Source organism: Zootermopsis nevadensis, unplaced genomic scaffold (assembly GCF_977971745.1).
Source record: "Zootermopsis nevadensis isolate Lab colony 2312 unplaced genomic scaffold, Znev_1.0 Znev_ptg000057l, whole genome shotgun sequence".
Classification (NCBI taxonomy): domain Eukaryota; kingdom Metazoa; phylum Arthropoda; class Insecta; order Blattodea; family Termopsidae; genus Zootermopsis; species Zootermopsis nevadensis.
The window spans coordinates 1,562,299-1,578,599 of record NW_028259188.1 but is presented as its reverse complement, the minus strand read 5'-3'; the positions used below and the strand labels follow the sequence as shown (position 1 = coordinate 1,578,599).

The window sequence follows — 16,301 nt, the reverse complement described above, 5'->3', positions numbered from 1 at the left end:
ATCCAGTCTCCTTCAACTCCTATCTCCCATAGATCCCACCTGAGATTATCCTCCCATCTACGTCTAGGTCTCCCCAGAGGTCTCTTCCCCTCAGGCTTCCCAAATAGTGGACCCAACCAACCAGATGGCTTACGGAACCCGAAGGTTCATCACCGAATTAACCAAAGCCCTCCACCAGACCCTGCCCTGGACCAACAAAATCCAGTCTCCTTCAACTCCTATCTCCCATAGATCCCACCTGAGATTATCCTCCCATCTACGTCTAGGTCTCCCCAGAGGTCTCTTCCCCTCAGGCTTCCCAAATAGTGGACCCAACCAACCAGATGGCTTATGGAACCCGAAGTTTCATCACTGAATTAACCAAAGCCCTCCACCAGACCCTGCCCTGGACCAACAAAATCCAGTCTCCTTCAACTCCTATCTCCCATAGAATTTATAAGAATGTTGGCAGCTTTGTCAGTTGGCAAAATGTTTTGGGAGGAATTTACTTAAGTACTTTACTGGAAGAGAGAATGTACAAATTTGTCAATTAATGTCATAATTTCAAATATGTACTCATTTAAATTTTAGTGCTGGATCTGTGAATTCACACAATACACATATAGTTTTTCATATACTTCGTAAGATGTAAATCAGTAAATTGCATGGCGTATAGTGGGACAGCTTTACTCACATCCATAAGAAACATTTCAGAGAGCAGTCTGTCAAGAAGTTACATTTTAGGAGGGTTCATAGGAACTTGTCAATATTCCCTAATGTCAGCCAAATTATTACAGTCTTTCCCCTTTGTTTAATTTCAATATACCCCAGTCTATGCCTATCACAATACTTCCAATTTTAGAGATTACTTACAACCACAGTTTGTAACTCTGTGTCGAGAAGTAAGACGGTCCTGAGTTATAGCGGAGCAAACAATAATCACAAACGTGCATGTTAACAGTCTTCAATGTAGTCCATCAATGTTTGCTGGATATTTATGCTCTGTGATCTAATCCATATGTTTCCGTGGAATTTCTACAGTTGTATACACCCCTGCAGTAAACGTGTGACAACTTTGTAAGTAGGTTTTTACGAAGAAATTTTGTGGGTTGTAATTAGTAACGTGCTTTTAGTGTCTTTTTAGTTTTAACATACTTGGTTTTCAAGTTTGCCAACACTGTACAATCTGTGGAACCAACTTCGGTCAATAGAAAACGGAGAGGAAGGATTAGGTAAGAAAGACAGCAAAGGAAACAAGAAAGTGCATGCTATACTGGCATCAAAACTTTCAGCAGTCTACCATTTAGTCTCTCGAGTTTTATGAATAAAGGCTCACAGTTTAAAGTAGCATTAAAAATGTTGCCCTTCACACTGACTACTGATGCATCAAAGATGGCGGTAGCCGCACTGTTATCGGAAGTTCAGGGCGGAATAGAGAGGCCTATTTCGTTCGCTAGCAGACAGTTAAATAAGGCTGAGAGAGCGTATTCAGCTTCAGAGTTGGAAACGCTAGTTCTTGTCTGGGCCACCAAGTATTTTCGATGCTTTCTGTATGGACGAAAATTTTTGGTAATGACAGACCATGCTGCTTTAACGTTCTTGTATAATTTCGTGGGCAAACTTTGTTGGTAATCCCGGAAACTATGATTGAACGAGTAATATCCATGATTCATGATTCCATCTTCGCTGCTCATCCAGGACGAAAGGGAACGTTTGAATTAATCGCTCTTAAGTACTGGTGGCCGCAGATGAGACAAACCATGGAGGACTATGTGATGAGGTGTGATTTATGTCAGAGGAGGAAGGGAGGAAATGAATTTCGCGCTCCGTTAGGGGATGTTGAGGAACCTACTGAGCCATTTGAGGTTACCAGTATGGACATAACTGGCCCTTACCCGCTAACACCCCGCAAGAACAAGTATCAGCTTACATTCATAGACCACATTACGAAATATGCAGAAGCCTTCCCAATCCCTGATCAAACCGCCGAGACATGCGCACGCGTAAACGCCACTCAGATCATCACAAGACACGGGACCGTTTCAACCTTAATCACAGATTAAGGACGTGCATTTGTATCTAATTTCTTTAAGGAAACTTGTAAAATTTTGAGAGTCAGAAAAGTATAGACGTCAGCATATCATGCAATGGGAAACGGAATGGTGGAATCCCTCCATGATGGTCTTTCACACTACATAGATGCAACAGGCACAAATTGGGACATAGTAGTACCATTTTTCTTGATGGCATATAGAGCCACACCCCATAGTACCACCAGGTACGAGGTGCGATCGGAAAGTTTCAAGATTGTGTCAATAGCGGGCGAACCGGATGTAGTACGAGCTTCTGCCTTTAGGGGGTGCGGCCTACATTCATAGTGAATCAGTGTGCCAGCCGGCATCATCGAATTAGCATTTGTTTCTTAGTTACGGGCGTTTTTGTAGTGCATTACACCGACCCTCCTGCGATTTCGGAATGGCGTGTGCATCAAATTTTGCCAGACTCGCCAAATCGGCTACGGAAACCTATGAAATGCTAAAGCAAGCATTTGGGGAGTCCACAATGGGTCGTGCACAAACTTTTGTGTGGCATTAACGTTTTAAAAATGGCCGAACCTCTGTCGATGATGACGAGCGTTCTGGATGATCATCTTCGAGCACAACACCCGAAAATGTTAGGAAAATTCGGCAGGCCATTCACGAAGATCGACGTCGTACCATCAACGACTTGTGCGACATTGTTGGGATAGGCTATGGGACCTGTCAGCTGATTCTAAAGGAAGAACTCCACATGCGACGCATCATGACAACGCGCCAGCGCACACCGCCCTCAAAGTTCGGCAGTTTTTGGCCTCAAACACCATGGCCGTCATCCCGCACCCTCCTTAGCTCCGTGTGACTTCTTCCTCTTCCCAAAGATGAAAATTCAGCTAAAGGGAAGGAGATTTGAGACGATAGAAGAGATTCAGGCAGAATCGCAGATGGTGCTTGACAGGCTGACAAAGAAAGATTTCCAGGGATGCTTCTAGGCTTGGCAGCGGCGAGATTAGAGAGCTTAAAATTTAGTTTAAAAAGGCATATGAAGTCGTGAAGGAAAATAACCGGAAGTCTCATGAGAAAAATAAAGAAAACTGTGACAAAAAGGCTAAAGAAAGACACTTTCAAATTGGTGATGTGGTGTATTTGTTTTGCCCAGCTAAGAAACCTGGAAAATGTCAGAAATTCAAGAGAGTCTGGCAAGGCCCGTACAAAATTATAGCAAAACTATCTAGCCTTAATTATAGAATAATCGACAAAAAGGGGAAGGAAAGTGTTGTGCATGTGAATCGACTCAAGAAGTCGCATGACCAAAGGTTATGGGAACCCGCGAGCCAAACCCGTTCCAAAGAAAAACAAATTCGGTTAAGGGAAGTAGACTACGACGACAAAGAAAAAGTCATTCAGTCACGACCCACGTTGAGTGAGGAGGCTCGCGAACCCCAGGGTACAGACGATTCACGTGAGCCAGCACAGCCTCAGTGGACGGAGATCCCAGTCGCACGCAGAGCACCAATGTCGGAAAATTTTGACTCAACTTGGCGGGATCCAAACTATGAACCTTCTAGTTCGCCTCGCTCGAGACGCGAATTAGGGGCGACACCTCATGGACCGCCACTTACGAGAAACCGCGCTAGACTGCAACAACTTGAGGAACGAACATTAGTCCAGAGACACGACACAATTGACGAAAAACACACGTAGTTATCTCTTTGGACAAAGTTAAATTTTCACCAGACGCACATAACCAGTACCGATTCTGCACCTATTCAGGACCTAAAACAAATATAAAATTTGCTAAATGAATTCCAGAATGAAATAAATTCGTTTAGAGGAATTTTGCCCCGTTTGGATAAAAGACGAGCATTGCTGAATGTTGGCACCGCAACGACAGCTGACAGCTTAGAAAGTTTGCATAATACAGTACAAGAATTACACGAAAGAGACGAAAACATGGCACACTCAGTAAACAATCAGCTGACTTATCTGAAAACTTTAGATGCTTCAGTACAATTTAACACTAAAGCCGTAGAATTATTGTCGGGAAAAGTGAAAGCAGTGATGTTAGACTGGCAGAAGTGGAAGGATAAGACAGATGTTACTATCCATTGGCTAAGTTCCACTTTTCATAAACAAACCAGTGTGTATACGTATATACGCCAGCTGGAATTTGAAATTTTACAATTACAAATGAAAATTCGTGAAATTTTGGATGGAGTGGAAAGTTCCTTTTATGGAAAATTATCTTTAAATGTGATCCCACCTGAAGTATTAATGAGAATTTTGAAAAATGTAACATTTTTTCTTCCAGACGGATACAGCTTGTTTGCAGGGTCACATAAGAATAATACGTACCTTTATTACGAATATTAAAAAGTAGCAGTTGTAGCTAGTCACCATAACTTGAGGCTAATTATTTCTGTTCCTTTAAAGACTTTTGATAGGGACTACGCATTGTACAGGCTAATCACTTTACCATTTAAAATCGCGGAATTAAATAAATATGTACAATTGATCGCAGAATACCCATACTTAATTTTGGACGATTCTAAACAGCGCTTCCTACGCTGGACGGAAGCCGATCTTGCACAGTGTTGCGGGAATAATTTCGCTATATGCCCCGCAAATTCAGCAGTACTCAGTACCACGATTTTAACTTGTGAATCCAGCATGTTCTTTCAGAAAGACGAAGCCAGAGTTCTATATCGACGTCGAGAAATGTCTTCACACTTCTCCCCCGCCCTAATCAGAAATCAGCGAGATTGGATATACAGCCTAGGTGATCCAGAACAAGTGAACTTCAAGTGTTTGGAAAACAACACGTGGGAAACAAGCAGCCTAATATTACGAGGAAATGGAGCGTTGCACATTTCCTCTGTTTGCCATATATTTGGACGCGAGTTTCATCTCTATCCTGCACAACAAAGCCACACCAGCATGGCAGTTCCTCATCACACCAACATAGTACTGCAGCACATCGATCCATTGACCTCAGAGGAAGTCCAGACACTGCATCACAGCACCAACACAGATGTCACTCAGTTAGATCATTTAGCATCCGAGGCTGAAAATCGCCTTCATCGGGACATCAACATGATGATTCATTCACATGAAGATCGCATACGAGAACAGAACATCCGTCATACAGCCTGGTACATAGCAATCCCTTCAATTTTCATTATCCTTTCCACCGTAATAATTTGTTACGGAAAACCTAAATTATACATATGATTATCACGCAGGACGAACCGTAATAAATGTAAAAATCCTATCCAAACAAATGTCCCTCATCCAAGTTCCGAGAATCCTTCTGCCGAAATATTTTCAATGGCAAAAAGTACCGAAGATATTCAGATCGAAACAAGAGGTAAAGCTTTTGTTACCAACGGATCTCAGAGTCTTGCGTAATATCTCACAACAAAACAACGGAAAATACCTGAATTTGTCGAAAACGGGAAGCTACGAAGATGAAAAATCAAACATTTTTAAAAATTTAACACTTCAACACACACTGCACGACAAATGAACTGGTACCTACGCAGACGCCGGATATGAACCGCTAAGAGAGAAGCTACAAGTTAGAAGCCAGCTATTGAAACAGGAGGCCAGCACGGATACCAGTAATCAGAAGAACTGGGTGTATAAGAAAGAAATTACAATTTACGTATAAAGCGTGTATGTGAATTCAGAAAATATGGCAGGGAACACAAAACTTTTGTGAAGAAAGAAAGAGTATCATAAAAATGAACTGTGTAATTGAGATTTATTCTGTTGTAAATAACGGAAAAAAATGTAGTAAAATTGTAGAGAATTTAATTATGTCAAGGAATGAGGACACTTTCCATTTTAAAAATGGGGAAATTGTAGTGAATTAATTTTAGTTAATATATTGTGAATTAGGAATGTAGAGATTTGAAGTTACATAGAATTAAGTATAGTAGAGATTTGAATGTAGGAAAGTGATGATGTCATTTCCTGGCATCGAGTAAAGCAGCAAGGCTAGCTCACCTTACTCTCAGGGGATGAGAAAGGAAACGTAGCCATTAGGCAGTCAGCAGAAGTATGGGAAAGTTGAAGTGGGAGACAGATCGCGGTCAGAACGGCCGGAACTTTGAAGATAGAAGGAGGTCACCGAAGCCACGGGCAAGGGACAGCTGATCGGGCTACTGATAACAGGTAAGCGCTGAGGCGAGGACTCCGAGTATAGTACGGGTAGATTATTAAATATTCAAAATTTACCTAACCAGAGTGTGGTTGAGATAAAGTGAACTAACCTCAATTAGGAAGGTAATGTGTAACAGAAATGTAAAATTTCTGTAGTACTTAGGGTTAGAAATAAATGGTGTATAGTCTTAGGGAACTAGCTGTAGCTTCACTGGAAGAAATGCCATATCAGCTGACCACAGCGTCCTTGGGAACTTGCCCTGCTCCATTCCGCGCCACGCTACCAACATTAGTAGGACTCAACCTATTCATAATATAATCGTTAACATTTAAAAAAATCATTACGTGATTGAACCTTTTGTTGCAAAAAGAACAAAAGTGTTAACTTGCGCGTGTGCACACACAGGGACACTTCGAATTGAGGAATGTAAATATTTTCTCTTATTGGACTTTGAACTTATAAATTTTGAAATTCGCTGCCATATGTTATTCCTAAATTCAGTAACTTGTTTATCAACATGTTTTCAGACTCAAAATAACTCAGTCTGCAAAGTGACTAGCTATGGGCTTGCCAGCCAGGGCATTAATTTTTCGTCGTCATCTTATCTACCTTTCCATTCATGGTGTAATGAGTTTTTTCCTCAGAGGAGAAAGCCAGAGAGTAAAACTGACAACCCATCTCCAAGTGGTGACGTTGAGAACACGTGGTTCTTTAACATTACTCTCTATGTGTTCACTTTCTTTTTAAGTGCACTGACTTGTTTGATTTTTCCGGGCCTAATAGAGGCATAGTGTCCCCCATTCACAAAAATATCAATGATATTAACAACCCCATCTTACAACTGTCCTGGTGTTATAATTGCTGAAGGGGCAAAGAGACGAATTCTACACTGAACCTTTGTAACACTATTATTTATTTCCAAGACATTTTGTTCTCAGTTGTGGTACTCCATTTTGATGTAATGATTTGAATATTTGGCATTACGATGTTGGTATATATTCACGTAATGACTCATCACCATCGTCAAGACCTTTTAGATTTGATATACGTAACAGGTATGGACCTGATGTACTTTTTAAATTCAGGAAGTTTAAACACGTAAAAATACAACTGGCTAAGACTCTTAATCATCTTACTTTTCTTATGAAGTGCAAATCTCATGACATTGTTCCTAAAGGCCTTATGCTAAAAGCACCTTATCATAGCCGTCGCTCTTTTGGAATAGCTCTACGAGCAAGTCAGGCTCTTCTGAGGGACAGAATACAATTTTATCGTTCGAAAAATTTTTCCTCGGTGAACAAGTCATCGACCTAGAAGCTTTCTTCCAGAGGACAGTTAATCATTTGGATTTGTGTTTATGAAAATTGCAGTTTGTGAGTGATTTTGGCACAATTCACCTCTTCTTCAGTTCGTGTTGAGGTCAACCATTTTTATATTTCAAAGAATGGTAAAGACCTTTCTTTTTCTTGTACATTTCTTATATTCACAATTTTTTAATGTTTTATTTGCATTTTTCTCGTGCAAGTGTTTTGTAGCCACATCAGCATCAAGAAGATATTCACCTTTTATAGCTTAAAGTCGCCTAAATAATATTTTAACATTTATTGGCAAATCAAAGAAGACAACTCAGCCATTACAAGGGTTAATATTTTTGAAGTAAATAATCGCTGTTTACACTGCAGAACTCTGAATTCTTTATTTTTAAAGCAGATTGTGTTTGTAGGTGTCACTAGGTCTGTTCCGTTTATGTGTTAGAGAGTTGCGTAATGATACTTCAATTAACAAAGTTAACCTGCTTTGTGTGTGTTACCTACTCAGCTATGAGTATATGTTCTCGATACTGGGAGTGCCCTGAATAAAACACGTTAAAGAGACCTCTATCTAACATTGTACGAGCCTTTTAAATGAGGTGAATTATGCAGTGACAGTGCGTGTTAATTTGATTTTGCGTATTCAAACAACTTGTGTCTTTGATGTTCGCACGGAATAATTAGTCTGTAGTAACATGATGATACTGTAAGCGTAAGTGAAATATTTATTAGTGTTGTGATTTTAGATCTTGGTGTTTCATAGTGGCAAGTCAGATAATTATTGTTTTATTTCGGTTATTAAATAGGACTAATTTTTTTATATTTATACACACGCAATCCGACTCCAGTCAGAAGTTAGCAGAACACTGAGCTAGGTTTTCATACTTGTAAAAATTGCTTGCATCATCACAACCTCAAATCCTACATAGAACGAAAGATGACTGGTAATAAGACAAACGCAGAGGAGTGCGTTGTTAAACTGTGGGTCAAATTAAGCATGTTGAACATAACCAAAAAGTGATTAAATTTTTAGCCTTCTGGGTTGTTTTGGATCTTCTATTTAGAGGCCGAAGTTTCAGTCTTGTAGCGTAAGTAGCAGCGATCATTTGTTATCTTGAGAATGTTGGAGTGCCTCAGGGTTCCACCGTAGGCCCCTTACTTTTTAATATATTCATTAATGACATCTGCGGCTCCATACATAATTCACAGTGCCTTTTATTTGCTGATGACTTAAAGATGTATCGGAGTATCAGCGATGTTGATGACTGCAAACTGTTGCAGGACGACATCCATTCAGTGCAAAATTGGTGTCTTGTGAATGGGATGCAACTTAATTTAAGTAAAACGACTGTTATATCATTCACCCGGAAGACAAACAGTATTTATTTTAATTACAAATTGTGTAACAACCTGGTGGCACGCTCCCATTGTGTTAAAGATCTCGGTGTTCTACTGGACTGTAAGCTCTATTTTCACCAGCATATCAACTATATATTCTCACAGAGCTTGAAAATGCTAGGTTTGATTCGGTACATTACTTCTTCCTTCTCCACTGTTGATAGCCTTTTGGTCTTGTACAGTACCTTAGTCCGTTCCAAAATTGAGTATGCTTCTGTTGTTTGGAACTCTATTACTAATACTGATTCCTTTAAATTGGAAAGGATTCAAAGGAAATTTGTAGCTCTATGTTACGCGAGATTCTTTAATGGCGTTTGTGCCTATAATTATGACGATATATTAGTTAGATTAAATTTCTTATCGTTACATTTAAGGAGGAGGCTTTTGGATGCTCTTTTCCTCGTGAATATTTTGAAAGGCAAAATTAGTTGCTCATCTGTTGTTGATACAGTTAGTCTCTGCATACCTACTAGGTCTATCAGAGACTATTCTACCTTTACTGTACAACATAATTTCAAGGCCAGTCCCTCTGCCAGATGTGTTTCTGGTGCCAATGCAGTCTGTAGGAGCATCGACATCTTTAACAAAGATTGCGTTTTGCTTACTGAGGTCAGTCAGCTTTTTAAACAATAATCATGGTTTTTTATTGTTTACCTAGTATGACATTTTATTGTGTGTGTTTTTGTCCAATATTAAACTGTTTCTAGTATAATTATTATTTTATTTATCTATAATATTTAGTTTTTTACTTATGAGTTATTTTGCAATAAATCAATATTGTACAGTTATGTTTTCAGTTCTTTGTTTGTTTGCTTTTGTATTGTAATGTCTGTATTGTTGTAGTGCTTGGCTGTTATTGGCCTTTTTGGCTGTTGTCAAGCACTTTAATAAATGAATTGAATTGAAATAAAAAATGTTTCAGCGCACATACTCGTGTATTGCGATACCAAGTTAAAATATTCTCTCTTCCTGGTCTTTTCGAAGTGTGCATTTGTCAGTAGTGAGTGACCAGCCCACTGTCTCCGCACAATTTCTACTCTCTCCTTTTATTGTGTGATAAATGGCCGGCGAATTTTGCTTACGAAACATCTCGTTCATGCTTTTTCGTGCCGTAAATCTACGGCATAGGACCGCCGGCTTTACTTCCCCTCCGAAGGAACTTGTGCTATGGATTTTTATCACCCCTTAAAAATCCATCGACCACGGCCGGGTTTGAACCCACGTACCTTGGGTCCAGTGGCGACCACATTAACCACTAGTGCACTGAGGGCGACAAGTTCATTCAAATATTACTTTGCCAAATTAACAACAGGAATGTTTGTGAATATGTTTTTTATTTAATATTCTTAAATATATTAATCATATTTAATTAGAAACTATTTAAAAAAATTAATATTTTAACTATTTAACAAAAACATTACTAATTTTCTAAAAACTATTTAACTATTTAAGCACTCAACTGTTCTAAAATGGTATTCTCATGATTTCTTCGATGAACAATGTAAACTGAATATCGTCCATTTCTGGAATCTGGAAAAGAAATAAACATTTGGATCAGACTAGGAACTAGAATTATGGGTAAAAAGTATGGAAACACATGCAGCGAATATCTCGTGGTAGGCGATCTCAAAGGATGCAGGTTTTGAAGGAATTTGTGACGAAACTCAAGGTGAAAGACACTGGACTTATTCTATTTACGTGGACCTGATTCAGCAGTTTTTGGGGTGACCTCTGTTTGATCCTCTGTTTCATCTACGTGTCATAACCTGACCTGGTGTTGTAACTTTTATGTCATGCGATTTTGAACCGCATGAAACGTACGAGTCGGATGGAAGGCTGGAAATAGTTCAAATGTTTTCACGAATCGGCGTTGGGCCCACGTAATTGTTGTAATCCAAAGGAGAGTTGACACTAACCTCATTGTTAATAAACTGCTGAATGTCGGCTTCTTCAGTGGCGTCCAGAAATACTTGTTGACAATTAGGGCCAAATTCTGCCGAACCAAAATCTTGCTCAAAAGCTGGAATAGGAACATTTGCGTCTTCTGCACCTCTGGTGACGTCACAAAAGAAATTCAGTGAGCCCGTAATTTCTGCTGTGCTCGACTGGGTCTTAGAAGGCGGTGAATTTTCCCCGATTTGGTTTTGTCCCTCAAATTCAGAAAATGTTGGATTAGTGGGCTGCAAGCAATGAAACAAACTTCTTATAGTATTGATACGACGTGCGATATAATAGTACGATGGAAATTAACTGGTGGATATTAAGCAGATGCACGCTTTCCAAACGGGATCTGATTGAAATGTGACAGAGGATTTTGATGTAAACCCAACAGAAATGGCTAACAGGAATAAACGTTTAATTATAGGAGATTTCTGTGCTCAAGTAGGAAATGACGTAATTCTCGTAGGTCAAGAAAAATGGACAAGTGTGAATATTTAATGTCCTTATAAATATAAACTATTTGTAAAATATCTTTGCTTTCAACAGCCAGTTTATTTTTAAAGAAATACGAGGGCAGATAAATTAATCTTTTAAACTTAGAGTAGAGTTTTAGTGATTTAAATAGTGAAATCCGCTAAATAAGTTCAACTGCAATGCGTTCTTACGAACAGAGGAAGATAAACTTCACGACCAACGCCAATAATCGAGAGTTTACTCTAGTCATCTTTCGCCACTGACTTTCCACACTTGTTTGTTTTCCATGTGCAAGCGACAGATGGCAGGCAAGTGACTTTGTCCAGAGAGTATGACGACGACTTACCTCTGACAAAGCGACAACTTGTGTGCCTCGGAATCTTCCTTCTCTTTGATGTTCTTCGGCAGGCATCGGACGGGCGCTGCTGGTCTGCGCCGTCGTGAGGCGTCTCAATTTTTTACCACGGGCCTGCTCTCGAAGGCGCTTTTGTCTGCGGACCGCTTTTTGGTTGTAGACATAATCTGAAAACGGAAAGACTGACATTCAGGTCACAGCATTCCGTAAACGGTTGTTTCTGATCGCGTGATTTGGCGTCTTTTATTACCGAAAGACAGGAACAATACAATGTCTTTGATCGTGTCTAATTGCAAAATTAAATGTTTAAGTTCCTCCCATTTTAATATTATAATATCTGCTGCATTGACTCGTAAGTAGATGAAAAGGTTTTGGAGAAAATAAATACTCTTCAAAAGTTCTCTTATTAAAATCGCTAGCAGTCAATCCCAAATAAATCAAAATCGCTGATGTTTCTCAGAATTCTCGGGTGCATTTTTTGGAATCTTTCTGCTGCTTGTTGGCATTAAAAGAGAATTAATTACCTACCGGGATATTTCTTCTTGTGCTCGGCGTCCGCCTGACGGGCGAGGGTAAAATACTCGATCTTCTGCACTCCTTCCATTGCCTTCCACATTAAGCCAAGTCTGCAAACAGAAGAAGCAAAACTTGTAAGGTTGTATGACGAACCGGAGGACGAACGTCCAAGGGTTGCAGCTGGGTAAAGGCAAAGACAGTGCCGTACGAGAGCGCACGAAATTTTTCACCTGTTCTCGACGATCAGAACATTTTCAGCAAATGGAAATGAGATATCCAATTACGAATTCACCTCATGCATTCTCTGCCAATTTTGGAGCCTTTTCAATTTTACAGTGAAAGAATAGTTCCGGGCCGACTCATAAATTCTACTTCTCTACCGTGGGCTAGACTTCTGTCCTACATATCATGCGTTCAGTTTATAATGAAGTAAATTTAGATTTATAATCCAGAAATGAAAATCAAACTAGCCTTTAACTTAATGTGCTGAATTTTACAAGAGTCAACCTTTTTTTTTTCAATTATTAGGGCTCATAGTTTATAATAACCACAATCATCAGCGTCACCACGAAATATGTTGTTTGCCTTTTCCTGTCTTTGAGAGGAACAAATTTCTAAGTGCGCGTTCTGAACACGGGAAATCTTACACGTAATTTTACAGGTTCGCACCGGCGCCATGTTTGTAATCGTTAACTTGCGTACAATGGTCTTGCATGTCCGCTGAACTCGAATGCCTTTGAAGACAATTTGTCGTGCACATTAAATTGTTAACAATTAATTGTCCTGAAGTACACTTTGTATTGCAACTTACCTCACGCTGATCTGTCTGTTGCTCTCTCCTTGATGTTTGATCGCCATCTTCTTCCTCCATTCATTCGAGAAGAGCATGAAGGCGATCGGCGGTCGTCGTATTTTCGCAACAGGATGTTTGCAATTTTTCTCTCCGCCCTTAAGTTGACGGCGTCTCTTCGGCCGAACTGCTAATTTCAGATCAGGTTGGTCGATGAGGCTGTTATTATTACCTGAAAGAATAATAGAATCCATTTATAACATAGTTTTCAAATTATAAGGATCAGAATATGGCCAACGGTATAAAGAAACATGGCTGTCTCCAATGTACCTCAAGAGTTACAGACATACGAAGCTTGAGTAATAAAAACGCTGTGTCGACGTTTCTGAAAATGGGTGTGCATTGAAGGGGCGAGGTTCCAGTAACATCATTGTAACAGAGAAAATACGAATTTTGAGTGACAGACAAACAGTTTTGTGTTTCAAATTTCACTACGAATAAAAATGTCTGACACCGCGGAACAGCATTAGATGCATCAGCTTTTCTGTCAGAGTCGTATGTACGTCATAATCGGTAATTTATTATGCCAAAGCAATCTCACCTTACTTTATTTTGAGGCCACATTAAGGAGGTGAGAGCCCCAAATATATTTTGGATATTATGTATATATGATTAGAAACAGTCTTCAGTGTAATTGTAGCTCATCCCAAGTCATAAAGTTGTGTCAAGGTCGAAGGTGGCGATTTTGAATATTTCAGAAAAAAATAATTTATTCACATATACGCTCATAAAGATGTTTGTAAGGACAGATATGAAAATTCATTAATTTCAATAAGTTTTCATGTCAGTGCACCTGCAATGACCATTTCTACTGATGTCTACGAGATTTGCAACATATTTCATACACGTACAAGTCACATTCCTTGCATAAACGAAACCATCTTAATTAAATATTCTTTGAGTACTTCTGCCATTTTGTTTAGAGCAGTGTTACGCAAGCTTTCTACACTCGCGGCACACTAAATATCGTGGCAACCAAACCCATTTTGCATATCACGGGGGGGGGGGGGGACACAGTTTATGGCATCGATTGGCCACGACAACTTCTTATAAAGCGATGTTTATAATTATACCTACTTATTATTACGCCATTTATTTTAATTATATTCATTAGTTCAAATAAATTCGGATATAATATTTCCTACTGTTTGATCCAAAATGTATTAACTAAACTTAAATATATTGTATAATGTAGATCGCAGAAAAGTACACAGACTGGCAATAAATTCTTAGAATTATAAAATGAGGTGGAAATTTCGCGGCACACAGGTTGCGCATCACTGTTCTGAGCTACTGACAGCGTCGTTAAATAAGCAACAGATAAATAAAAACACCAACCATGCATGCCTGTGTACCAGCAGAAGGGAACAAGTTACGGTAATCAGACGAAGGAGAGATCTTTACGGAAAACTGAAAGAAACAGCGAAGAATTTTCATACAAATACCCGGTCGAGATTCGAACACCGAACCTCCGGAGTACGTGGAAGGAATACCAACCCTCTACGAAGTAACGTTTGTTCGCTTTATTTTCGAAAAGTTTTTGGTCAGAAGAAAGCCTTAGTATTTTACGATAAGAATAAAATAATTTATTTCATACATAAACACGTGTTGGATCTCTTCCGTTATATATTATTAATAACTAATATTAATGGTGTTTGTCTTTGCAGAAAGATGTAATAAAGTTATGAGCTGGACCTCACGGGGAGTAATTGGAAGGCGGTAATTATTAGGCCCACGTAAAACCGGGAAATGTGGGAAAATCTCATTTGCACAAAGGAGACTCTGTTCTTTAGGAAAATCTGATACAGAACGCAAGGAACAAAGGGCAGTCCACATACCAGAGGACGCGATTTCTTCCTCTTTTCCTCCTCCGCTTTTGTGGCCGTCCTCGACTTCAGCGGCGTTAGACGACGCGTCGGTTAAAAAATTCATAAGCCCCGAAAGATCATCTTCACCGAAGTCGCCGGGGTCATTTTTGTCTTGGAATTCTGACACTGGATGCTCCGTTTGTGAAATGGATTCAGAAAAGTCTGCATTGGAATCCGTGCAACTACCAGAAAGCTGCTTTAAAATACTGTCCACATCCAAAAGAGAAATTTCAACTCCTCCATTTTTATTTCCGAGAGTACAAGCCTCGTTCAAGTCAATTTCCTGCGTTGTCGCCCAATGCAAATCGGCAGTGGCTAAAGGAACAGTTTGTCCATTTGAAGTCAAAACTTCGATTGTGGTCGGAAGGCCACAGTTTTCTGTGCCCACACAATCTTCGTTCTTCGAGTTCTTCGCGCGCGTTGAATTAATTTCTTCGAGTAATTTCCTTTTCGTCCCAGAGCCAGCCTGGTGTTCTGCCTGCGTACTGAAGGTCGACATGTCTACGGACGTTTCGGTGTTGATTACTTTCTTCGTCGAAGTCCTCCGTCAAGATAGAATGAACAGAGCGAAATTTGCACAAGAAAAGTACTTGAGTTATTCCGAAAGTTTTCACTAAATACGTCAACACAAAAGTATCTCCTACAACCGGTTCACAGCAAAATTGGTTCCAGACTGACAAAAGTCGATTGTCGCCTGCTGTTTATTCGAGTACAACAATGCTGACGTAACCTATGACGCAACAATGAGTAAAGGAATGGAGTGCAATACGGTTCATTCAGGCGTGCATAAGAAATGAGAAATGAACCTTATGGCATGTCAGCCGAGATTGTTGCAGGTGTTCGTGTTTTATATGAACACATTTTTTGTAGTTAAAGAAATACAAATTGAATTAGTTCAAGTTATAATTTGGTTACATTCCATCATAAATGGAAGAAGTCAATAATTAATCTATCTACTATAAAAATTTCTAATTCCCCGTTGTCGTCAACCAATTTGTCATCAAAAAATGACGTCATCAACAATGTCAACAGATATCTGTTTACACCGCATTGTTGTGGACACAACAATGCCGTGTAAACAAATATCTGTTGGCATTGTTGATGTCGACACAACAATGCCGAGTAAACAAATAACGATTCACAACAAGGAAATTAAATAATATCAAGTCAGTCGCATTATCACTGCTCCAGAAGCAGCAGACCGCATTCTTGAATATTGACTGACAGTTGGCCTAAAACATCAGGAAAGTGAAAGAAGAAGTTATCAAGTATTTGAAGTACCAACTCCAACAAGGTAAACTGATACTCATTACGATTATGAAAACTATTATAAAAACTGACTTTATGATCGATTTTGAGACGAAGATTTGCAAGGGTGGGGCTGGACGTAAAAGGTTGACTGACCTAGA

General features: G+C 39.4%; 1 protein-coding gene across 2 annotated transcripts; it reads right to left on the bottom strand.

Moving 5' to 3' along the window:
- Positions 1-10,323: 10,323 nt before the first annotated feature.
- On the bottom strand, positions 10,324-15,555 carry LOC147871389 (uncharacterized). Of its 2 annotated transcripts, none has more exons than XM_087361368.1 (6): positions 14,863-15,555; positions 12,986-13,196; positions 12,187-12,284; positions 11,650-11,825; positions 10,805-11,068; positions 10,324-10,418 (listed from the first exon to the last, which is right to left on the bottom strand). In XM_087361368.1, exons 1-6 carry the CDS (start codon positions 15,389-15,391, stop codon positions 10,353-10,355), a joined length of 1,344 nt encoding a protein of 447 aa, XP_087217494.1. In that variant the 5' UTR covers positions 15,392-15,555; the 3' UTR covers positions 10,324-10,352. The 2 variants fall into 2 exon arrangements, with proteins under 2 accessions (XP_087217494.1, XP_087217495.1); XM_087361369.1 differs by having other exon boundaries at positions 10,805-11,038.
- Between the last annotated feature and the right edge of the window lie 746 nt (positions 15,556-16,301).

Coding starts and splice junctions, on each gene's coding strand:
- LOC147871389 (XM_087361368.1), bottom strand. CDS start 15,391: ATGTCGACCTTCAGTACGCAGGCAGAACACCAGGCTGGCTCTGGGACG. Junction 13,197..14,862: donor GGAAGAAATCGCGTCCTCTG/GTATGTGGACTG, acceptor TTATTCTTTCAG/GTAATAATAACAGCCTCATC. Junction 12,285..12,985: donor AACAGACAGATCAGCGTGAG/GTAAGTTGCAAT, acceptor TTCTGTTTGCAG/ACTTGGCTTAATGTGGAAGG.